Source organism: Pogoniulus pusillus, chromosome 4, assembly GCF_015220805.1.
Source record: "Pogoniulus pusillus isolate bPogPus1 chromosome 4, bPogPus1.pri, whole genome shotgun sequence".
Lineage (NCBI taxonomy): Eukaryota > Metazoa > Chordata > Aves > Piciformes > Lybiidae > Pogoniulus > Pogoniulus pusillus.
This window is the reverse complement of record NC_087267.1, coordinates 31,743,441-31,769,113: the sequence shown is the minus strand read 5'-3', so window position 1 is coordinate 31,769,113 and position 25,673 is coordinate 31,743,441. Positions and strand designations below refer to the sequence as shown.

Here is a 25,673-nt window from a genome sequence, read left to right as displayed (position 1 = left end):
CACACTTGCTTACAAGTTGACCTTGATTTTGTCCTTCCGACCTCTTGCTCTGCGCCTGTGTTCAGACAATAAGATCTCACAGGGAACCACTTCCCTTGTTCTACAGATGGTTGTTACTGCTCTTGCTTATCCCTTCCCACTCGCCAAAGCCTCCCGGTAGCAGCAGCAGCAGCACCCCAGAACTACAGCCGCCCAGGGCCGCGGCCGCGGGCGGCGCATGACCGCGGAGCAGCGAGCATGCGTACAGGCGAGGCGGGCGGGGCGCCGCGCCGCCGCCGCTCCCGCGGCTCACACTACCATCGGCCTGTGCTTGCTGCCGCTGCTGGGCGTCGGTGGCGGAGCGAAGCGAGCCCGCTTGGGACTACTCGCGGGCTGCCATGGTCAGCGAAGCGGGTGCCGATCAGGGCGCTGCTGCTGCTCCCCTTCCTTCTCCGGCCTCACCCGCGGCGCTGGGTAACGGCGAGAGAAGCAAGAGGTAGGGGTAGGCGAAGGCGAGACGTCCGGCGCGGCCTGTCCCCGTTGCACGGTTGCCCGGTGCCTGGCTGCCGGCCCGCCTTGGTCTCCGCGCAGCCGCGGCGGTCGGAGGCGCTGGGGCCCTCGGAGGCGTGCGGGCGCCTAGCTGCTGGCAGCCTCCCTGGGCCTCCCTCGGCATGTGCAGCCGCGCCGGGGCCGGGGCTGGGTGCGAGACCCGCGGGGGGATTTAGCTGCGGGTCCGCGCCGTGGGTGTGAGTTCACATGCCCCGGCGCCGGTAACGGCTTCTTATTCTAAGTTTCCTAGCAAGCGAAAACTAGGCGAACCTCTCAGGTGCCTCTGAAGTGGCGTTTACAGTTTGCTTTTCCACTTTTTTTTGGGCTTGTAATTATTTGTTTGTTTATTTTTAACGCAGTTGTCTCTTGGGTTCATAATAACGTTACTTGTGTAGTGAATTGTATACTTGGTGTTTCTGAAGTGTGCGCTGAGATGGGCAGAGGGAAAGGTATCGGGTATTTGACTCGCTTATAGTGGAAAGGGAGCCTGTATGTGGGGTTAAAGAAATGAATGAGTAGGATAGTTCTAGCTAGATTGCAAAAGCCTGCTTGCTTCCTGATGCAGGATGGTTTAGAAAGTTTCTTAGTAGAGTACTCATTCTCCAGGCTTAGCTTGTACCTCTTTAGGGCGTGCACCGACACGTGTGATAGCCGAGAAAGCACAACAAAATGCAGCGGTGCTGAGTTGACTTCATTACTGTCGATGAGGGATCTTAGACAACCCAGTCTCGTGTTTTCTGTCCTAACGAATGTTGTAGCTTCGGTCATCGTGTCCAAGCAGCTGCTTTGCCATATCTGTGCTCCAAATTTTTCAAACTTTTTCTTAAGCTACTCTGGGTGGAGCTGAGATATTCTTTAAGAGACAATGATATAGTACAGTAAGGGCAGGACTTTGCTTCTCTTTTTAATAAATAAATAAATAAATCCTATTTGATGCTGTATAACCAAATTTCTATTCCCATCTCCATCCCGTCTGCCCGCATTAACTGTGGTTCCTTTGAATCTTCAGCCCCATGCGGAATCATTCTGTTGGTCTGTGTTGTCTGATTTGTGTAGTGAGGAAATTACAGGCATAGGTAGTGATTCGTCACATGCGAACTCCAGGTAATGCCTATTGCTTTGTTATTGCACGGTGTGCAGCCTGCTGAGTGCCAGCGAGGGGCAAAGCAGGGACCAGCTTTGGAGTAATTTCACTAGGACACACTGGAAACTTGATGTGTTCTTGAAAAAGGGAAGATAACTTAACAGATTTTTTTCTGCAAGATGCTGGTGAGGAGTTTCTTGCATGCTGGCAGCACAGGTTATCTTGCTTGCGTTGTTGATTTTATTGTGAGAATGTCATCCCCTCTTTAAAGTCAATGCAGGATGTTTTTTGTAGCTTCAGAAGTTCTGGGCAAAGTGCAGTGTTTCCTCAGAAGGAAAATATTAGTGCCAACTTGTTAAAACATGCAGCGTATTGGCAGGACTGGGTTCTGAGCATATTTACATGGCTTGGAAACAGTTTAAGACAGTATTTCCTGGGCAGGCTGCTTTTCTCCACACCCTGCTGCTTGATGTATTATAAAGTGCAAGTGGAGCAGAGATCTTGTCATGGACAGAAAGGATTCTAAAGGGTGGAGCTAGGATTTGATACTTAATTTGCTTTGAGAGTCTTTTCTGTAGACGAAAACAATGCTATTTGTACTATGACCATAACGTTCTAAAACTGTATAGCAACCTGTTAGATATTCCCAGCTGAATCAGTGACTTCCATGCATTGTCAAGTCTGTTTAGCAACCTTACTTTAGGACTGAGTTTTGTTTCTTTAATTTAAGATTCATTATATCCAGTAACAAGAAAGAATTAATTGAGGAAAAAAAAAAGAATCATAGTAATTAAATGGTGAATGTGCTGGATGTGACTGGAATGTAAGCAGCAGTGTCCAGGCTGGTTTTATCAGTTTGCTTGAAGTGAGAATGACTGGAATATATTTCTTAGATTTTAACTGCCTTTTTGTTGCTTTATTATTGTAGCCAGTCGGTTTGAGCAATATTGCTTGCACCTTTTAATCACAACCATTTATTATCAAAACAGAGGGAATATATGAAGGAGGAGGTGGAGGAGTGTTCTGAAGATGAGGCGGCTGAATCGGAAGAAAACCTTGAATTTGATGAAAGAATTGGATGCCTTTCCAAAGGTTCCTGAAAGCTATGTGGAGACTTCAGCAAGCGGAGGCACAGGTAGGCCTTATTGAGAAGTTCAGCGTGCTCTGGGAATAGAAACTTCAACAAGAGGAAGACAGGCACTTGTGTTCATTTGAAATTAGCCAAAATGGGTTTCTGATTTCTTTTATGGACAGACAGAGTTTATACCTTCAGGTAAAGACACAGTACCTTACCCAAATAGATGCGTTCTTCACTCATCCTAAGGGAGATTTTTGTGTAAAACTGTTGAGACTCAAACCAGTGTACAGATTCACCGTGGAAACTTAGAACCAATTGCAAATTGAATGTGCCCTGATCCAAGGCTGCAATAAAACTTTCTCATTTGTTGTCCCATTAACCCCTTGTTTCAGTGCCAGGTTTCTGGATGAGACTGTGGCAGGTGACATGCAAGTGGGGTTCAGCTTTGCTTTTGTAGAAGAGAAGGGACATTATCCAGAGGTGTCTTAAGAGCTGGCTGAATTAAGCACTGGGATGAAGAGCAGATTTCTAAAGTTTTTTGCCTTGGAGATGTGGTTGCTTTTAAGAATAAGGAAAGCCCTCTGAAGAATTAAGCACTTCAGGGCATGTGCTTGTACTGTTTTTAGTAGTCCTTTGACCTTCTCTCTAAAAGCTGTAGCTGTAAGTACCTTTTCTGGAGGTATCTGAACAAAAATTGGTGAGTTTAAGGTGGGTTGGGTTAGAGGTAGCCTGATCTGGCAATAGTGACATGATCTACTGGACTATTGGAATTGCTTGTGGTTAGAAAGGAATCTGCTAGTCATTAGTTTGAAGTGTAGACCCAAAATCTCTCATGTGATTGTCTGAAACTAAGTTGAATAAAAAGTACAGGAGCAATAGCAATCTACAGATAAGCCTTTAAAGTTGTTATGCCACTTGTAGCATAGAAGTAAATATTACAGTGATCTGTATCACTTTGCTGTGTTTCCTGAGTTGCGCTGTCAATGATTAAATGATTATGGTATATAAAGCAACTTGTAAGAGCTGATTAAATAACTCTGTTAACGTTAGTCCACTTCCTGAGAAAGCAAGTTGTTTTTTGTAAGTTACAAAAAAACCCTTAAAAAATCCTTTTTGTGTAGTGTAGCACCATGAGAACTTCACTTTGTTGAAGAGTGCCTTAAGGATTTCTCAATAGTATAAGTTACTTCAGTATTCTTTGGTTTATCTCAGTAACCTTATAAATGGCAATAGAGGATTGTCAAATTCTTTGCTATCATAAAATCCAAATAGACTATTTCCATTACAGACAGGTTTATAGTGCTAGGTTTACTTCCTGGTGTGATAGAGATGCAAAACATACCAAAACTCTCTTCGTAGTCTTTCAGCACCTTCAAACCCATTGCAAAAGGAGTAAGTACTGGTCTCTGAAAGAGGCTGAAACTCCATCTCTCTGTCTGAGAGAGGGGATCTGTCTTTGGAAATTTTGCAAGTGGATCTATTCAGATCCACAAATACCTTTGCTCAGCATATATGATTCTAATTGTTTTCATTGTGTCTTTGGATAGACAGTATGGCTCCAGCTTTCCTATTGCATGTATAGGGTGAGTCTGGCCTATGGGCTCCTGAGGGAAATTGATAGCCAGAAGTATTAACTGATTTGCTTTCACAATATACATTGATGTGAAGATTTTCATACATATGGTCGTTATAGCTTCATTTGAAAGCTGGAACTTGAAATGTTGCTGATCAGTGCTGCAGCTGATGGTTCTGGTTATAAATCCATAGGACAAGGCTTTTGTGTCCCTGCTGCCACCTCTAGAGTATGGACCACTGTAGTGAGTTGAAGCCTATTGTCAACGTGCTTGTTTTTTCTGACATTGCTTTTCACACACTCCATATAAGTACTCGACAGAATGCAAATGGAAGACACATGTTGTTAAATCATGTTGTTGTTAAATCAGTGTTGTGCAAATCACTGCTGTGCTCCATAACTGATTTTTTTTTTCAACAGTAGTCATGATTTAATGAAGGGCTGAAGCAGATGCATCTGTTACTGTGTGCAGCAGAATGATCTTCCTTTTACTTGGTACAATTTTGCAAGTGAGATGAATAGGCTGCTTTGGAGACCAGTGAGGCACATATAACATTAAAATACACCAATTAATTTTCTTCCTAAAAATAACTTCAGTTCTTCTTTTATTTAGCTATTGATAAAATGGAGAGCTACATGTTGCCTAATGCCAGAAGGAGAGTTGTTTCAGTATTGGAGTGGGAGACCTGTCCTGCATCTATAAAAAAGTAATCAGGACACCTCTTCCTAACTGGAGAGTGCATATTATTTCTCTTCTCTGCTAGCTTGGCTCTAAAACTAGATCTAAAAAAATGATTATAAAAGCTTAGATCATACACAAATGCAGGCTTGAAGGGACTTCAAGGTGTACCTTCTTCTTTCATGCTTGAATTTAAGATGGAGTTTGCTTAGATCATCCCTGACAGTGCTTTGTGGGCTTTTTGTTTTATATGTGGAGGAGAATCTAGCCTGTTCACAAATCTCCCATGTAGGGATTTCACAACTTCCCCATCATTTTATCATTTGACAGTATTTAATGTAAAATGTTTGTTCTTGATGCCTGTTCTTCTCTCTTTCTATGTAAAAGCAAACACTGTAGATATGAGAACAGCAGCTTATGGATTTATAAATCAAAGTTACTACTATTGTACTAGTAATGTTCGGATTCTGGAATGTTAGAGTTTCTTTTGCTTCAGCTTCTGAATTATAATTGTCACAATGTAAATTTACTTCTTTTTTCCTTTTGGCTGATCAGTTTCTCTGATAGCATTTACAACGATAGCTTTCCTGACTATAATGGAGTTTATGGTCTATCAGGACACATGGATGAAATATGAATATGAAGTAGACAAGGATTTTACTAGGTAATTTTTATTCATTATAATTCTTTTCAAAGTTAAGTTGTCTGCATTTCAATAAAGAATAGATTTAAAACGTTCAAGTGACTTGCAAGCAATTTGTGATTGAAATGAAAAATGAAGTAAAAGGACTTGATTTTCCTTCTGTTGATTGATTTGGGTTCTTTTCTTTTCTGGAACCTATGAAGAAAAGAAAGCGCAATTTCTTCAATGAAGAAGTCAAAATAGTGTAGGTTTATTGGTGGAGTCCTCTGAAGAATCACTTGCTGACACTTCAGATGCCATTGTAATATGCAACTCCAGATCAGCTATATAAGCCTACCACCTGTGCATGATGCTCACTCTAGTTTATACAGTTAGTAAGTTGCCATTTCACTCTCTGCTGTTGGAGGTGAAATAAGCGCTCAGAACTTTGATGGCATCATCTCAAGATTACTAGTGATCTTGTCTCTAGTTATGGCCTCAAGAATCAGCTGAAGATACTTGTGCTGTTGGTTTCATGTGCTTGTCTGGATTGTTTTTGCTTTCCTTCCTGAGGTCAGACACCCATAAGTCCATGTGAAGTTAATGGAGAGTGTGTGCACTGAACACCTTTAAATGTGTTGTATCTGGAATGGCAATAATTTTAAAAACTGTTTCACTAGTTGAGTGTCTTGCATATTGGAAAGTCTTGCATGTCAGAAATACCAAAGGCTACTCTCATGAAAAAAGTAATGATGAATTAAACAGAGATGCATCAAAACCTCAAATTACAGTAAATCCATTCAGACAAATGGGGGCTTCACATTTAAATCTTTGCTAAAGTAGATTATTTAGCTAGTGAAGCTGTAGCACAGGAAGAATCCAGTGGTCTGGAGTTACCCTGCTGCATATTTTCCAGTGTGACTGTGGACTAATCACTTAGCCTGCATTTCTGTGACAGTTCAAACCAGTGGAGATTACTATTAATTGAAATGCTTTTCTCTGGTCTACTGGCCTTATCTGATTCCTAGCTGGGCCAGTGTTGAACCCTTTCTGTGATCCGTTTGTGGTCAGAGGAGTTCTCAAAAGAAGCGCCTGGAGGTGATAGAACTGTGACTGTAGTGAGGGGAATTTATTCGTTACCGTTTAAATGACTTCTGTGAAACTAACATGAAATCTGATAGGAGATGCCCAGAATATTGAGGAATGCCACACAAACAGACTTCTGGTGTGATGGAGTTTCCTGGGGTGCTTGTTTTGTTTTTCCCTAAATGGGAGAATGGAATAAAGACCTGGATGTAGTGTTTTGCTGTTAAAATGTGGGATTGTTTTTGAGAAAATAACTTTTTCCAGTGCTAGCAAAACCAACAGTCCTTATTGTTGGCAGCATTTTCTGGCAGCTAGTTTTGTGTAGAAATATGTAGAATACGTAGAATCAACCAGGTTGGAAGAGACCTTAAAGATCATCCAGTCCAACCTATCACCCAGCCCTATCCACTCAACTAGATCATGGCACTAAGTGCCTCCTCCAGGCTTTTCTTGAACACCTCCAGGGACGGTGCCTCCATCACCTCCCTGGGCAGCCCATTCCAATGCCAATCACTCTCTCTGTGAAGAACTTCTTCCTAACATCCAGCCTATACCTCCCCTGGCACAACTTGAGACTGTGTCCCCTTGTTCTATTGCTGGTTGTCTGGGAGAGGCAGCTACTCTCTTCACATGACAACAGGAACATGTTATGCAAAAAGTCCTTAAGCATTAGAAATGGGTACCCTGAGCAACCAAGCCATAAAAACTCCATATAATGAAGATTACATGAATCTTGTGATTGTAAACTTTCACCTAGTAGCTAAACACAAATTCTCCTGCACACACACAAATCAAAGCCACAAAATACTGAGTAGCCTGTAATGACAAGTAAGATAAACCATATCTAACACCAACAAAATTAATAAGCTCCATTCACAGCATAAAGGGGCAAATCCATACTGAATGCTAAATCATTTGGGTATATTTAACACCTTCTCAGATGAATCCTGAACATCTCTGTCCTGAGGAGTTCTGATTAAGGAAAATACAGGAGGAAGATGCTCAAACATTTACTGTTTTAAAGTTGTAACTCCTGCATTGTTGTGATCTACTGCATTTTGTGGGATTTATTGCATGGTTGTAGTTGTGTCAAGAAAGTCTGCCAGACTCTTGGGCTAGTGATATTTTAAAGAAGTCTGTTAGATGTTTCATAGTAAAATTCAACAGGGAAATCTGATGTTTTTTTCTCTTCAAGTTACAAGTGGTCACCAGCATTTCAATAATTAAAAATCCATCTTTAATCACTCAAATTTTAAACTGCTTAAGTTTATATTTGTCAATGTAAAATTTATTCGTCTGTTTCTGCAAGTAATCGGAGAATTTTAGTAATGTATTTCTTGATAACTCAGTGTTACTTATGAGGCTTTTTGCCTTTTGTTTTCTTTTCAGTAAGTTAAGAATCAATATTGATATTACAGTTGCCATGAGGTGTCAATGTAAGTATTCATCAGTGCAAGTTTTGAAACCCTTTACGAGGCTTTTCAGAGTATACATTTGCTTGCAATATAGTTGGATATTGTTCAGAATATTCTAGCAGTGAGATTTTGTCTGAATATTGATGGTATGTAGCAGTGCTGATGCCATATGACTCACTGAAAGAGTTGGTAGGAGTTGTGAAGAAAAGTAATTATGCATCTTGCAGAACTTCACTTTGTCTGTCATCAAAAAAAAAAAAAAAGCTGTTCCAATCTTTCTCTAGCTGGAATATTCTAAAAGCTCATTGTGAAGCACTACTCAGTAACAGGAATTTATCACAACTTTGATGAGCTAGATCTATTGTTTAGCAATACTGGAATCATCAGGTAATTTCATCCTCCTGATGTTCAAATATATGGGTGCCTTCCCATTTGAAGGCAATGCTTACCATTCTTGTGACGTTGTTTTAGGTTATGAACAATTATTTGTATGGACTAATTTTGGTTGTGCTGAACTGACAAAGAGAATATTACTTCTAACAGAAATGCAAGCGAATCTAAAAGATTTACTTTTTTGGGCTGGGTTAAACCTTGTATTAATTGAATGATAGATCACTACCCTAAAATTTTTGTCTCATGAGTATTGATTCACAAGTTATCTCTTAACTCTTAAAATGATTTTTTTCCCAATTATTATTCAAAATTTGAGATTCAGATTTTTTTTTAATTTGAGGAAGAAAACTTCATCCTCTGTTTTGATTAATTTTTGTTGGAATTCAGTGCTTTTGAATAGAAAAAAATATGCATAGCAGAGTGTAGAAAGCGTGTGTGTGTGTGTGTGGTTCGTAGGACATCTCTGAAAGTGTTACATCAGTGAGAAGGTACTGTAAATCTGAAAAGTTTATTTCTGGTCACTATTCATCTGTTGATGATACTCTGATATGATAAATTGAAAAGCAGGATTCTGTAGTCTCCTTCCCTCCCAGTAATCTACTATCATGATACATGTTTATTTTGATTTTGTTAACAAGAAAACAGTAACTAAAATTTCACTGCTGTACTGTGAAACTTGGAACATTTTTGGTTTGTTGATGATTATTTGTATGACTCTTAATACTTTTCTCCCTGTTTGAAATAGATGTGGGGGCTGATGTTTTGGATTTAGCAGAAACAATGGTTGCCTCTGCAGATGGGCTCATCTATGAACCAGTAAGTTGATTCATAGCTTTTGTCTGATCCTTGAGTCAGTTATCTCAGGAATCTGCTAGGGGAAAAGGCTACCATTGAGGTATCTGCATGTCACACTCTGCAAATACAGCAGAATACAGTAGATTCCCAGAATAGCACTTTTTAACAAATTAGTGATTTCTACAGACAATGATTTTTATGCAAGTTTTAGGGGTAAATGCACAGTGTTTGATAAGCAAGGAAGACTGCCAGAGCTCTCCTAGAAAGAGAATTGATGTAACTGCAATTTAACTAGAATAATAATATGATGCTAGAATGTGGTAGGAAATCACCATTATATCCTTATAATATGCAATGACATTAAGCATTGTCAAATTGATGAGTGTGCTTCTAATTTCTGTATTGTGAACTGAAGGCTTTGGAACGTGTGTACACCTATGCTTTTGAAGTGCTTTTCCTTGTATAATAAGATTTGAAGTAATTATTCTGTGTGGAAGTCATTTATCACGTACAGAAAACCTGTAGAGAAATATAACTTCCTGCTAAAATTATTAGGCTGTCTAATAACTGAACCATTTTAAAAATATGGCAGTTTTGTCCAAATACCTACAGATGTGTGAGCAGGAGGACATAACCAAAGGAAAGGACTCTCTCAGGAAGGGGCAAGAACTTTGCTGTTCTCAGAACATTGCCTTTTTTGTGTCTGGACAGTCATCTCTCTGCTGCTATAGCTGCTGCATGCTAGCAGTTGTCCTAGTGATTATAAACTTGGAAAGAAAAAACTCCCTGTGCTTGATTTCTTTTGGCTGGAGCTCTGGATGTGTTTGAAGATTGATTCCAGTTAGATTTACTGTCGGTGCTAACAACACTTAGATTTGAATTCAATGCGCAGATAGTGTAGGTGAAATTGTTAAATTCTTGTGCTGGTTGAAGTACAGAAGGTCTGGTCAGCTTGGAAGCACTCAATGCCCTATGACCCTTGAAATAATCTGCTGAAGTTATCAATATAAACAAGGGAATAATTCTGTGGAGGAAGGGATAGAAGTTTCCATATATGGGCACAAAATACATTATTTAAAGTGCAAAGTCTCTTCATAAACTCCAGTATATGGTACCAAGTGTGAAGCTGATTGTAATACCACATGCCTTCCCACACCCCAGCTGTCTGCTGAGTTTCATGGATGGGACTTCAGTGTTTCCTGCATGTTTTCTTAGGTGCTCTGTTTTTGTTTCAGGTAGTATTTGATCTCAGCCCACAGCAAAAAGAATGGCAAAGGTAAAGCACTGAGAAGCATGCTTAGGGTTTGTACTGGAAGTGACTTTGAGGTACACTGGTGTCACATGACAGAACTGTCTTTGGTCTAACAGCTTCTACTTTTAATATAAGAAGGCAAACCTGTGAAAATATATTTTCTGTTCTTGTGATTTGAAATATCTGTTACAGAAAAAAATGCTTTGGACTTATTTGAGAAATTTGGGTTTGTGCAGCTGCAAGCCAAGATATGTTTCCAAACCTATGCGTGGTAGCACAGATTGAAATTGCATGTTTAGATGTGTAACACAGATGGTATCTAAATGTAAGAGTTGAACCATAACAACAAATGGGCACGTTCTTGTGGAAGCAGATGAATTTAGATCCTCCATATAGCTGAACTGGCACACCATTTACACTGGAATAGCTTGGTTATGTATCTCATTGTTACACTGATAGTCTTGTGATAGAACCTGAAGCTTATTCAGGAGTCTAACTAGTTTCATTATTTTGCTAAGACACTGCTGTGAACACCAGAGCTTTAAGCTTTGGATGAAGCACCATTCCCAAAAGTTTAACATTGTAATACTGACATGAACCTTGCTAACTTCTCTATAGCCTACAACTGAAGTTGGTTATTAATTGTGAACTTCTGTTTTACTCTTGCATGCTTTCACACTTGTTTGTCTAATCTTTAGGATGCTGCAGCTAATTCAGAGTAGGCTGCAGGAAGAACACTCTCTTCAAGATGTAATCTTCAAAAGTGCTTTTAAAAGTGCTTCTACAGCACTGCCACCACGGTAAGGAAAACTGGGAAGTTGGGTCGTCATTCCCTCCTTCCCCTGCCATAAGTGGACTTCACATTTTATTATAGTGTTATCATCCTGCCCCCTCCCTTACCTCAGAAGGTGAGATTGCAAAAAAAAGAATAAATTACTGCTTTTTATTCCATTAAAAAACTTTATACTTGCTTTGAAATGCTGCTGTTGTGTGAAAAGTTGGGTTTCCAGCCTGGAGAAGATTTCCAGGTTTTCATGCATGTATGTATAGACAACTTTTTATCTCCATTTTATCTGATACTTCCTTCTTAATGTGAATTAGTAATGCCAAAGCAATATTAAACTTGAGTATTTTTTTGAAGTGAAAGGATATCTTTCTGTCCAGCAACTTCTAAAAATAATCCTGCTCTTGGTGGTGACTTAATACATTATGGCTTTAAATGACACAAGTTTTGAATGCGATTGTGTTTTGTTAGCGAATATAGCACGTGGAGAAAACTTGCTGTTCACACTATTCTAACCACCCAAGAAATGCTGAGGCCCTAGTGGAAGCTTGGTCTGCCTAAATCCATTTTTTTTTTCCAGGAGCAAGCACTTTCTACTTGAAAACTGAAATTCCTTTCCCCATAGCAAACAAAAACACCCTACACAAGCAAGTCATAAATAAACACCGTGTGCACTTTCCATGTTGCAGGCTCCCTTTTTGTGGATTAAATATATCTTTTCATCATAAGGCAAGGCTGAAGAGGGCTCAAATAAAGTATTTTTTTCTCATTTAGTTGATGTCTTAAGATTAATTAAGTACTTCTATGCCTCTGTGATACTTGCAGTATGATATTTGTTCTTGAGATGTTTTTTTAAAATGGGATTTTTCTTATCTTCCTCTAAGAAGGAGATTTGGAAAACATTCTGTGTTGTTGACACAGAGAGAGAAAGGTTTCATAAAAAATAAGTGTTGGCTACATTGTTGTTCATGTGACTAATACATTTTGTTCTGATCGTTGTAGCATTAAAAATTTTCAAACAAAACCTTGCTGGTAGGAGCAATTTGAAAAAAAAATCCTCAGGGCAGCAAGATGTACTTAAGGTCTTAAGCTTCCTGCTAACATGTTCAGGAATTGTAAGTGAGCCTTGTAGGCCAGACCTCTGAATAAAAGTTTAAATGAAAGCTTATGGTTTCATCAGACCGATGTTTATTAGTTCCCTCCCTTCCACCAGCCCTGCTGTAATTCCAGAAGGTTATGATAAGGAGAGGTAGATGATCATGCTGTATCTTTGTGTTAGGAAAAATAAATCTAAGTGTACTGCTGTTGTTTCTGTTAGAGAGTGACTGTTCTGAAGTACTCTTTTATGTTGTTTTTGTTTAAACAGGGAAGATAACTCATTGCAGTCTCCAGATGCATGCAGAATTCATGGTCATCTCTATGTCAATAAAGTGGCAGGGAATTTTCACATAACTGTGGGCAAGTATGTTCTGTTCACTTCCTGAGAATAAAAACATTCTACATTATATTCAGTGCATGCATGCGTGTGTGTGTCTGTGCTTTTACACTTTCGAGTTAATGCATGCATGTGTGTGTGTGTCTGTGCTTTTACACTTTCGAGTTAATGGCTGTTGGCATTATTTTCCATCTGGTACGTTCTCTTGCAGAGGTAAGAACAAATTTCATTATAAGTTACTGCAACAGTGCAGTGCATTGTTACAAGTGGTGTAGTGGTTAGGAATTCCAGTGTCTTACAGGGTAAAAAGTATTGAAAATAAGTCCTGTGTAAGTGTATGATGGGGAGTGAGCTGCTTGTAGTCACATCCATTCCCTGGGCCTGTTCAAAATTCTCCTGTTAGTATACAATTCAGTTAACATGGTTGGGGTGTAGTTTTGTGCCATTTCAGTGCTCAGGTAATGTTACAGAGCCATAGTTAGGAAGTTAAATGCCAGAGCATCTTTATTTGCGGAGACACTTTCTGATGTGCTTTGGCAGTTGTATTAGCTTACATACACTGCGTGCAAACATGTAACTTTTCTCTGTGCCCTCAATCCCTGTTGTCCTTACTTGTCTTTCAGCCACAGTCTCTACTTTCTAATTCATCTACATATATTTCCAGCTGCTGTCTTTGGATATATCTCTGAATGTTACTTCTTTCTGGTCTTGTACCTTCTCTCTGATTTGCCCTTAGATGTCCACTTTCTTGAGCCTTTTAAGGGCTAATTTTCATCTGCACAGCTATCGCTTTTCTTTCCCTGTCTCTAATTCTGCAACCCTGAATAATCTTTTGCTTTCCTTTGCTTCCTTTTGCTCATCATTGTGTTTGTATTTCTGCTAAGTTGCTTCTTCTGATACTTTTTTCAAAATTCTCTTTCTGGTTGTCTGCCTTGATACTTAATTAAGTAGCCTGCCTATTTACTGTAGTCCTGTCTTGACTGATCTCATTGTCTTTCTCCACCTTCTGTTTGTCCAAAACATACATGCATTTGGTGATGATTTTAACTTAAGCTAAGTAGGGAAAGTTTCATGAATTACTGGCTGGACTGGTAGGGATGAAGTGAGCTTCAGAAACTGTTTTTACTTTCCGGGGCTGCACTTTTTCCCCTTTCTTCACACTATGACCAGCCTCTGCATTGTACAGGTCTACAAACGAGTGTCCATGCCTGAAACTAACTTGCTTGGCCAGGGAGCAAATACAGAGTGTAGTTAACTTGCTCAGTCATAGAAAAGTATGGTAAAGTTTTCATTAGTCACTTGAGCAGTTCTGCAGCTTGTCGTGTGGTAGACCTTGGTGGCAGCCTTCTAGTAGTCGTGTTGTGGTTGTGAGACTTGTTGTGGCTTTGACCTTTGTAAAGAAGCAAAACATTAATTTTGTTTAAGAGGATTTTCATGGATCTGATGTTCTTTGTCATTCAGGGTGTCTGTACTTGGCTGTAATAAAAATGTCATTTAAATGTATATATGCTTTTTGTAGATGCATAAAAGTATTTATAGAAATTTAGAGGAAGAGCTCATTTTTCTGTGTAGTCTTGCTCAGGAAAATTGTGGGTTTTGTGGACTAAACAAACATACCTTGCTTTCTTTAGGGCAATACCACACCCTCGAGGCCATGCACACCTGGCAGCCCTTGTAAGCCATGATTGTAAGTTGGGGTTTTATTTGTGGTGGTGGTGGTTTTTTTCCCCCTATGATCTCTAATCAAATGATTTCTTAATTCATATGTTAACATAGGTTGCTTTTGTTCAGATGTTCTCTGTGGGCAGTTGCATCGTAGAAATAAGTGGAAGAGTAATCTTTGCAGTGTCATGACTCTTAGTGCCTTTTCTGTATAGCACTGTTAGTGTTATATTTAGATTGCTTCTCTAGTAATGATAACACAGAAGTCTGCTGATGTATTTTGTTGTGACATAGATAACTATGAAATTCCTGTGTCTCACTCCAGACTATATAGTTCTTGCAAAATCTGTTCTTATAAGGTTAAAAACTTCTGACCTTTGTCCTTAGAAACTTCATTTTTAGGTTATGAGTCTAGATACTAAATGTATTTTCGCTACTGTACTTAGTGTGAGACAGGGGTGACTTACTGTGAAAAATGAACTTGGTGTTGGTTAAACCTCCAAAAATCTGCCCATGAATTTGTCAACACAAGTGTATAGTATTACAGAGCTTAAATACTTTTGCAGTACACATTATGCAGTGTGATAACATGGTAATTGCCTTCTTCTTCTTCTATGTGTTTAATTTATGAAGTTCAGTAAGTATTTTCTTATGTGAGAAGTAGGTGTATCTTTTCCTCTGAGAAGAATACACATCTCATGGCTTAAAAATGTTGTTTCATTCCTTTGTGTTGTCTTTCAGCTTATAACTTCTCTCATAGAATAGATCATTTGTCATTTGGAGAGCTTATTCCAGGAATTATTAATCCTTTGGATGGAACAGAAAAAATAGCATCAGATCGTAAGTGTTGAGTGCTTTAAAAAAGCATCTTATTTTTTGTATTTTGCCTATAATTACCTTTACAATATTACCGTGTTTGAATGTTTTGCAAATAGCACAGCCTGCACATTTGATAGCGAGCCACTGCACTGGTCAGTTATCTGCATGGTACCTTAAACAGACAACTTATTTCCAATATCAGTCTCGCTGTGCTTTGCTGATTTGCAGGCTTGTCCGGGTTTCTGTTCTGTTGCAAAGAATTTTGTGGCAGTGTTGTACAGTGGGGATTCATAGATCTGATTGTTGTTTTAATGGGGCAAAATATGTCTGATTTGGTTTAGAAAATAGCATCGAGAGTCTTGACTTCTGTGCCTGCAGTTGGTTTGTCATTTCCACAGTACATTTTGTGAGACTGCCACAGAAAGGGTTTGTGTATTCATTTGTTTCTCCATCTGTAATATGCTACTTTGCAGAACTACCTTGCCTCATTCTCTTGAGAGCAATTCCCAGATCTTTAAAGCTGCTGTTGTCTCGAAGTCAGTCAGTCTGTCTTTTCCAGAATGGTTTTGTGCAGTTGAAACAGACTGCTTTGGTATATCAGTGTTTGTTCTCTTAAGGAATTGCAGGAAGACAGAACAATGGCATTCTGGTCTGTATCAGGAAGTGTGGCCAATAGGACAAGGGAGGTTATTCTTCACCTGTACTCAGCACTGATCAGGCCACACCTTGAGTACTGTGTCCAGTTCTGAGCTCATCAATTCAAGAGAGATGTTGAGATACTGGAACGTGTCCAGAGAAGGGCGATGAAGCTGGTGAGGGGCCTGGAGCTCAGCCCTGAGAGGAGAGGCTGTGGGAGCTGGGGCTGTGTAGCCTGGAGAAGAGGAGGCTCAGCAGTGACCTCATTGCTGTCTACAACTACCTGAAGGGAGGCAGTAGCCAGGTGGGAGTTGGTCTTTTCTCCCAGACAACCAGCAATAGAACAAGGGGACACAGTCTCAAGTTGTGCTGGGGGAGGTATAGGCTGGATGTTAGGAGGAAGTTCTTCACAGAGAGAGTGATTGGCATTGGAATGGGCTGCCCAGAAAGGTGGAGGCACCGTCCCTGGAAGTGTTCAAGAAAAGCCTGGAGGAGGCACTTGGTGCCATGATCTAGTTGACTGGCTAGGGCTCGGGGATAGGTTGGACTGGATGATCTTAGAGGTCTCTTCCACCCTGGATGATTCTATGACAGCTAAAATCTATTCAAACCACTGTTGAGATGTCATGCAAAATGTGACCATGTGAAACTGGTTCAGCCCTAGTGTGCTGGAAAACACTATGCATTTTGTTCTCAATGTTTTGAGTGACCTAAGTGTTTTCCTCATGTGTGTAAAATGTCTGTTTCTCAGAGTACAAATGTGGCATAGGCCTTGCCCACGGAAACTAACTGCTCATGCTGGTGGTGCTTCGGTCTTGGCAATGCTGGGATTCTTCAAAGGATGTCCCCAGTGTAAATGGTTTATCCAGTTAAATGCTGTTTGATTCATTTGTGAATGTCTCAAATAATCTTTTACTCTGTACTTAATTCAACAGTGAGATTTATTTTCTTCTAGACAACCAAATGTTTCAATATTTTATCACAGTTGTGCCAACCAAGCTCCATACTTATAAAATTTCAGCAGAAACTCATCAATTTTCAGTGACAGAAAGGGTAAGTAGAAATGAAAAAAAAGCAGTGATTGTTCTTAATGAAAACTCAAATGTGAAAACAGAAACTTAGTTGTACCTTGGTCTGAAAACTCCACTAGTGTGAAGGAACTCTTTGTAGAATGTTCCATTGCAGTAGAATTATCTGCAAATAATATAATGCTGCTGTTAAAATATATATGCTTGTTGACACGTGCTTACTGCATTGCTGTTTTGCAACTGGAGATCTGGACTCTGATATTAGAACTAACAATAGATATGTAGTAGTTTCCACTTCAGTAGATGCTAATAATGGTGGTGATGAAATCCTCCAAGTCTGTAGTCTTGTGTGTAGCTTTACAAAAATTTAACCCACCTTCTTTTTATCCATGTGGGAAGCAAACAAATAAATGCAGCTCACTTGAACATCATGAACTAGGTCGTGGGACATTAGAGATGGAAGCAAAGGTAGTTTGTATGAGAAACTCATACACAAAAAGCATCTCTGTCTCTCTGCTGTCTTGTTTAACCTTTATTAAACCACTAACCTTTAATTATTCTCTAAACTACAGAGCTTCCACTTTGGAGCTTGGACAGGGTTCTAATTCTGCAGCTGTGAAGAGAGTAGTTATTGCAGCATAGTGCATGGACAGATCGTAAGGTGCTCATTTTAAAGGCTGCTGTCGATAAGAAAAGGCCTTATGTGTACCAGTTGCATGCCTAATTTCCAGACACTGAACTCTGTTTTGATCTTTTATTCAAAAGCCAAAGAAAAAGAATCTTTGTGAAAAGTTTAATTAAAAGTGACAGCTAAAACAAGAGATGACAGGGAAGCCTTGAGTTGAAAGGGAACCTGGAGATTAGGATGACAGTTCACTGTAATACAGTTTGTAATGTTCTCCAAGGGAGAAAAATCTTGATTTCCTCACAATTCTATGCCATGCTTCTGAAAAATACACAGCTGGGGGAAAGAAAATAGAGGTGAAATCTTTGGGTTCAGTTTGGGCCATGCAGATTGCTGAATGGAGATGTTTACTCTAAAACTTGGGAAAGCTGGAGCACAGAGAGGAATGAAGAGGAATTTCATAAAGCAATATACTCCCATCTCCTGCTGGTCTAGCAGTCTGCTTCATGTTTTCTCTGCAGCAACTAAGGCATGCCTTAAACTTCTGGACATCAGTCAACTGCTTATCATACTCCTTGTTCCCCGTTTTTTTTTTCCCCATCTTTTATTAATTTCCTCTCCTGCTGTAAAGATGATTGCTGTCCATTAACTGTGCAGGTTTAGCACTTCAGCTTTTCTTTTGTGGGCATGTATTTTTTGTGAAAGTCAAAACAGTCACAGGTTGTATTTGAAAAATGGTGGAGGATAGTGTAGGTAAAATGACATTACATCCTTACTTGTTCTTGCTGTTTCAGCAGGTAGCCCTGTTGCCTGTAAAGCTTGGTTATCTTTGGAAACCAAAGACGTTTTGCAGATGAGCTTGGAAAGGCTATTAAGAACAGTTAACACTGAACAACTTAGAGTGCTTGTTTTGTAAGAGAGGCACATGCAGACCTGGAAAGAGGTGGTCAGCTAGCCATGGTTTAATTGCCAGTGGTGAATAGACTGGGAAACAAGGGTTTGAAAGGTGTGGGCAGAATCATCTCCACTGCTGTTATGTTTGAGGTTCTGTGTTAAGAAGATGTAAGTAGTCTGTCAAGGCTTTGTTGGTAACTGATGCAGGCATCAGATATCAGATATTTTTAGCAACCACTCATTAAATCTTCTGCAGCAGCAGAACCTAGAAGCAGACCAGAATGGTTTGGTCTTGATGGTGGAGTTCTGGACATTCTGTTTAACTTTATATTCTTTTTTCACCATTTGAACTCATAAGATCAAGAAGATTTAGGGAAAGAGTAGAGGGAAAACAAACAACAATTAATTTTTTGTGCTTTTCTGGTGGCAAGGTTCTGTTTGACTACCTTTGGTCTTCTTTTCCTTCTTAGTATGCCTGAGCATCCATACAGTAAAGCTTAATGTTGTCACACCCTTGAAATGTGGAAAGCATTCATTTTGTGGGTTGGGTGTTTTGGTCCTTTTTTTAACCATTGCAAAGTTTGTGTGACTTGGTATCATAACTAATGGATTGTTTTGGTATCCTTTTTACTTCAGTTTGGTGGCAAAAAAAAAGGCAGTATGGTTTACGTCAATGATAACTGACTGGAGAAGTTGCCTAGTCTGTATTTTCCAAAATATTTTTCTACCTTTTGTTTTGTACTGTGTTCTACATGGCTTTGACCACAGACTGTTCAGTCTACAGGTCAAACAGGTCTGTGATACTTTGCTCTTTGTCCAGTCTTGCTTATCTGTCTTCTCCTATTAGCCTAAACACAGTGGAGTTTGTCTTCAGTCAGTTATCTTTTTTTCTTCTGCTCTTCCGTGTTTTTATCCGGACTTGACCTGGCAGTGAATTTATCAACACCTTTGACAAAATTATATCAAACTTCAGAAAGAAACTTACAGTTGCACTGACTTTTATTTTTTTTCTTTCTCCTGAAACTTTTTTTTTTAAGTAGAGATTTACAGCAGCCACACTCTCCTCTTTGCAGTCTTTTGGTTTAAGAATTTGAGCAAATGGGAAGAAACTATGGAAATTCTTGCACTAGACTTGGGATTCCAGTCTGTTTAGAAATAATGGCAAATGTGGTGTTATTTTTATTGAGGTGTGTTTCTTGCAGTGTGACTGTCTGAAATGACAAAAATTGGAGGTTTGATACTGGTTCTCAGTTTTCAGACCCAGAAATGTTGATTTAAAAAACCAATTGTTTTCCTCCCATCAAATAATGGCTCTTGTCTTATGTGTATGTATCCACTGAGGGGAAAAAATGGCATTAGTCTAATTTAAGCTTCTGAAACTGCTTTATGGTGTACTCTAAATTAGAGTCTTCCCTGCTAGTTTTAAGAGCCATGTCTCCCGTGGCATCTGAATCTAGATGTATGCTCCAAGGAAGGAGGGGAATGAAGCCTAATGAGTCTTAGATGCAATATTTAGATTTATATGCACCTTGTGGGAAAAATGCTGTAGCTAAGGCAACAACTTAAATGTCACCTGAAGGTCTCATCCTGATTTAAGTGGTTAACAGTGGTGCATGAAGCAGGAAGAATTGGAGCACTGTGTTATACCAGTGCACTCAGCTGAGTTCACAGGCTAGACTGGCTGTGGCACTTAACTCTCACAGATGCCAAAAAAGCCCTCATTGTAGTCATTCTAGTTTAAGGAACTGCATAAGTAAATCTCGAGAGGATAGTACCAGAGCCTGATATGTAAACACTGATATGCAGCACAGAAGACCAGCGACCAGGAACGTAAATTGTTATTAGATGTTTGACTTTTAGAAGGTACTGGCCAAAAGTAACCTTGATGTTCTCTGATCTTCCACTGATTGCTGACTCTGATGAAGTAGCTTTTTGTCATCACATTTCTTAAGATTGTTTTCCTTGTGACCAATAAGAAGTGACTAACTTTTGTTGCTGTTCTTTCAGGAAAGAGTAATTAACCATGCAGCTGGCAGCCATGGAGTATCAGGAATATTCATGAAATATGATATCAGTTCACTTATGGTGACAGTGACGGAGGAACACATGCCTTTTTGGCAGTTTTTAGTGAGGCTCTGTGGCATTATTGGGGGAATTTTTTCAACCACAGGTAGCTATCAGTGCTTTTCCTCATTTAATTATACCAGAATTTGTTGTCTGGCATGCTGATTATGTTGAGTTTATATTACATGGATAAACTGCAGGGGAGTCTTGAACCTCTAGCATGTCTATTTGGATTCCCAGTGTACATTATCTGTTATTCTGAGAACTTGCTGTATCCTCTTTAGTAACTGTAGCATAGTTTATTTACATATAGAAGAGCAAGGAGGTGTACGTAGATTTATATATACATTTTACTTACAGTTGAGATCAGTGCTAAATCAGTGCCAAAAGCTGAGATAGAAATTACTCTAGATAGAAATTTTATATGAAGTAGTTGGGAAGATTTTCCTTTTTTAACTTGTCACTGTACTGCAGGATTTGCTCCTTCAAAGAAGGTAAAGTAACCTGAAAAGACTTGATTCGCTTACTAGTTAAGGCTTGGTTTTCACTTGAAGATAGCATAAAGAGACCCTGAACTAAGAACACTCCTTTAAAGTAGATATTTCAGCCCCAGAGAATACATTTTCACCCATAAGGTTGGGGAGGGGCAATTACATTTGCTTGGATAGCTTTGGCTTTGCTTTTATTGATGCCTTTAAGAATGTTACAGTTCCCCCTGTCTTGGATGTTTCCTTTTGTATGCTCCTTTCTAAGTGTTTTATGTAGCAGTTTACGGCACTGTAAGCCCTTTATTGTGTGGAGTTTTCTTGTAATACTTCTGTAAATAACTCTGGCTTTACTACTTGTAACAGTTTAAATCTTCTTCGACATTACAGGGATTTTACATGGCTTTGGAAGATTTGTAGCAGAAGTTATATTTTGCCGTTTCAGACTGGGCTCTCACAGATCCACATCAGTAAGAAAACCTTTCTCTTAAGTATTAAACAAGTGGTACAGCTACCTGAGAATGAATGATAAGGACAACTCTGGGACTTGGTCCCAGCAGAATTTAAGATGCTTGCAATAACCCCCCCCATGACATACATAATTATGAGCAGAGATTCAACAGCTTTTGAAAAGAATTGGAAAACCTAACACATAAGGAAGCAAGGTGTTTTTTAAGAAGCTGAGTTAATCACAGAATCAATGGTAGGGGCTGGAAGGGACGTCAAAAGAGGTCTACTCCAGCCCCTTGCCAGAACAGGGTCACAACAAGAACACGTTCAGGGTTTTGAATGTCTCCAGAGAAAGAGACACCATAATCTCTCCGGGCAGCCTGTTCCAGTGCTCTTTCATTGTCATGGAACTTCCTATGCACCAGCTTGCACTGGACATCACAGAAAAGATCCTGGCTTCCCTCTCCTGACACCCTCACATATCTATAAGCATTACTGAGGTCACCCCTCAGTCTCCTCCAGGCTAAAGAGACCTGGCTCTCTTGGTCTTTCCTCATAAGAAAACAGTGCCTTAGAGTTTCTCTGCTAGATTCTCTCCATTGTCCTTACTATATTCCTTTTATTTACATTGCTGTGAAAATTACCTATTCCTCCAGGCCTCATCGTATCTCCCTCATGCACTCTTCTGCTTGGCCAGCTGGCCAAAAAAGAGGCAATGCACATCTCAGGGGTTCAGTGTTGCTAGTGATGAGCCTGCTGGCTACTACCAAGCAGCATGAAAAGTCTGAGCAGTCTTTACATTTCCCTCCATTGGGCATAACTAGGATTGCTCCTCTAGCAGCTACTTGATTTTATTTTACTCTTATTTTTCCCATCAAACACTGTAGCTAGTTTTTAAGACTTCTGCCTTGCTCTCACATTTGGTCAAAGTTTGCCAGCTGGCAAGGTTATGTGAGTGGGGAGGGAAGGTACATGGATTTGTATAATCTTTGTTTCAGAGACCAGGCAAAAGACATACATGCATAGGAATATACATAGGAATAAAGAGGTGTGTTTTGGGGTGAGAAAGGGTGATTTTGTTTCTGGACAAGCCATTAATAACGCTTTGCTTTTGTTTGACTAGGTCCCACTTCCTGATGGCCACACAAGCAACCACTTACCTCTAATTACAGACAATAGTATGCATTAGCCTCCTGAGAAAACTTTTTCTTCCTGCCTGATAGAGAAGACTTTTTTTATAATAAAGAAAACATTGTGCAATATGCCGAGACAGTGCTGATGTGCAGCAAAAAAATGAAGCCCGTAGGAAAAAACCCAACAAAACAATTTGTGTAGAGTTGTTTTTTGTCTAAGTGCACATGGAGTTAACAGGAGGTTGTGAGACCAGTGAGGTGGACCATCTTCTGGACATGAAAGGAGCATTGCTGCCAATACAGTGTTCATACTCAAGCTGAATGTCATTATGATGGCTGCCATTGACTGCTGAAGCATCTTAGTGATACTGGTTCTGTGCCTGGGAAGACTAGTAAACTCCAAGGAGAGGAGTACAAATACGATGTGTGGAATGGCTGGGCAGCAGGCAGAGAGGGGGCAGTAACAGAAATGGGGTTTCTTTTAGGTGTTTGGGGTTTGTTTTGTGATGGTGGGGATGGGGGCTAAGATGATGTTCTTACAGGTGGGGAACAATCCTAGAAAATTCTGAGGAAGAGTGAGATGAGAGAGAACTCAGGGAGTAAGGTGGAGCCCAAGCCATAATGTTGGTCATAGCCACTGCCTTTCTGTAGTCCCACCATTCCTTAGTGGAAGAAACACATCACGTAGAGAAGTTTCTCTGTGGTGTTACCCAGCTGCTTTCCCAGCAGTGTGAATAATGTTGATGTGGAAGTGTCCAGGGACTCTCAGAATGTGCTCCAGTGTGCCCAGTTTCCTGACTTGTAATAAGCATTTTAAATAAGGCATTCGACTAGCTTTGATGAAAGGTAGGACTCCCTAGCAAAAGGTTAGGAAATCTTTGTACACCTCTTGAAGATAAAGACATTTCTTCAATAGAACCTTTGTTGTGTCCCTGCTGCTAGCATGTAAGCTGTGGGATGTAAGTCCTGGATATGAGGAAGAAAAAGAACAAAAGGCTGATTTGCTGTGGTTTGGATAAATACAGCAGAAATGTAGAATTCAGGGCAGTTGGGCAGTCTGCAGTGGTAGCTTGTAGTAGGTGACTCTTCAGGGAGTCTGAATCATTTTACTGCAGACAATTGACAGCAGGAGATCTGCAGAATTAATCCTTAGTTTCATGAAGGTTTTTGTGAAGTAAATGAAGAGAGCAGTATCAGTTTTATATTGTAAATATGTTGCTGAGAATGAATGTTATTAACACAGATGGTGCTGTGAGAAACTAAACATTCTCTTACTGCTGAACTGCTGGCATAAACCTGTGGCTAAAGTTACTCCACCAGGGTGAAGAAAAAAACAACTATTCCTTCTCAGCAAAAGTGATTTAATAATATATTAAGAAATTATGCTGACTCTGGCCTTATCATGGAATTAATATTATAATTAAGAGGATTGATTGTGGAAAAATAAAAATCTCTGTGGTGGTGTCAGATTTTGCTGACTTCTGTTAAAGTACTTTACAGGACATGTGATTCTCGGTGATGAGCACTGTAAATTATGTAGCTGATTTGCTATGCAAAGCAAAGGGCTTCCTAAATTGAGAAATTATATGAACTAGGTAATAAAGTGTGGGAAATTAAGAAACACCTTCATTAAGGTCTTTCTTAAAGCCAGTTCCTTGGGCTTGACAGGCTTGGGGTTTTCTCTCTTTATTTTTTTTTTTAAACACTGATTCAAACTTCAGCAACTTTGAGAAATTCTTGTTCTCAGTGAGCAAAAAAGGCAAAAGCTGTATATTTTTAGTTCCCAATTCTCTTCTTCAGAATTTCCCTTCTGAGGTTTCTTCCATACTTCTGCTTGGATTGGTTCTGCTTTGGGCTTTTAACACTTGTTTCTTACCTGCCTGGAACAGACTGCTGGTGGGAGATGTTGTTCTCAGTTGACTTTCTGTACCAGAACTTAAATGTTGTTTTCTATTCTCACATAAAAGAGCCAAGTGGCTTAATGTGTCTTAAATCCTTGTGTGGTGTATTCGTGTTGTTCCATCTAGAATGAAGCTTGTGTGATTGCTGGTTTTCAGTGAAAGAAAATACAGCATTGACTTCCAGATGTGAGATGCTGCACTGCTGAGTGAACGCTGGGTCATCTGAGCTTCTGCTGCTGTGCTGTTTGCTTTCTTTCCACAGAGTTTGATACAAATAGCACTGCATATTGTCATGTAGCATGTGCAAAGATGTTCCAGAGGAGAGAGGTTTGTTGCAGTGACTGTTTTGGTCACATTTATTCATGTTGTCTAAAAGCAACTAGTATTGAAAAATTAAAGGAATAGATGTCTCAAGGGAAGTGGAAACTCTGATGATGATTGCCATGTATTTTCTGAATGAGAGATAGTAGATGAAAAATACCAGTTTCTGGGTCAGAAAAGATGGTAAAAAATATGTATTTTTATCTTTGACTCAGAAACTATGTTGAAGAGAGAACATGGGAGGAAACTTCTGAATTTCTTGAAAGTGTGTTCATAGCACATTGTTTATAGACTGCTTTGGCTTCTCTGTCCCCCTTAGCTGTCTTTCTGGGCAAAAAGTCTTTTCCACTTCCAGCTGTCGTGGCTTGGGTTTTGCTTCACTGCTGCTTTGGTCTTGTGGGGTGTGGGTTGTGTTAGAAGGAGCGCGGTTGCCTTGACCGCATCCAGAGCCCTAGGATTCTGTACCTGTGTGCTGGTGTCCCTGGGTCTCTCAATCACAGAGAGCCACTGAGGGCCCCAACAGGTGAAGAGGGGATGGAAGCAGATTTTCTCAAGTAACATGTTTTTGGGGCTCAAGAGGGAAGGCCAAGATGGGCTTTTAGAAGGATGGAACACTTTTGTCTCTGTTGTCTGCAAGCCAGAATCATAACAGCACTGACGGGGTCACTGTCAAAGCTCAGAGTTACCATGGCTCACCTCCCTACTGTGTTTCTTGATGTATTCTGCAGAGGGTTTCTAACCAGAGAAAGGAAAAGATGATATGGCCAGCACAGGCACCCACACGAGGGCTTCATAAGGGCACTTGCTTGTTTTACAGTACAGCAGAAGATGGGATGTGATGTTTCAGTGGGCAGGGGAGGCCGTGCAGGGCAGGTCTCCTGCAGAGGATGTAGCGAAAGCCAAGCCAGCAGGATAAAAACCTGAAGATGTC

The 25,673-nt window shown here is 40.0% G+C and overlaps 1 protein-coding gene across 1 annotated transcript; it reads left to right on the top strand.

Moving 5' to 3' along the window:
- Positions 1-261: 261 nt before the first annotated feature.
- ERGIC2 (ERGIC and golgi 2) lies at positions 262-24,513 on the top strand. Its single transcript, XM_064142482.1, has 14 exons — positions 262-475; positions 2,602-2,747; positions 5,498-5,606; positions 8,040-8,086; positions 9,204-9,274; positions 10,489-10,529; positions 11,204-11,305; positions 12,656-12,751; positions 14,356-14,411; positions 15,128-15,226; positions 16,797-16,894; positions 20,396-20,558; positions 21,328-21,407; positions 22,511-24,513. The coding sequence occupies exons 2-14, from the start codon at positions 2,642-2,644 to the stop codon at positions 22,574-22,576; spliced, it is 1,134 nt and encodes a 377-aa protein (XP_063998552.1). The 5' UTR covers positions 262-475; positions 2,602-2,641; the 3' UTR covers positions 22,577-24,513.
- The last annotated feature ends 1,160 nt before the right edge of the window (positions 24,514-25,673 follow it).

Excerpts from the sequence above, each read along its gene's own strand:
- ERGIC2 (XM_064142482.1), top strand. The coding sequence starts at position 2,642 with ATGAGGCGGCTGAATCGGAAGAAAACCTTGAATTTGATGAAAGAATTG. Across the intron at positions 12,752-14,355 it reads TTTCACATAACTGTGGGCAA|GGCAATACCACACCCTCGAG; the intron begins GTATGTTCTGTT and ends TGCTTTCTTTAG. Across the intron at positions 20,559-21,327 it reads GGGAATTTTTTCAACCACAG|GGATTTTACATGGCTTTGGA; the intron begins GTAGCTATCAGT and ends TCGACATTACAG.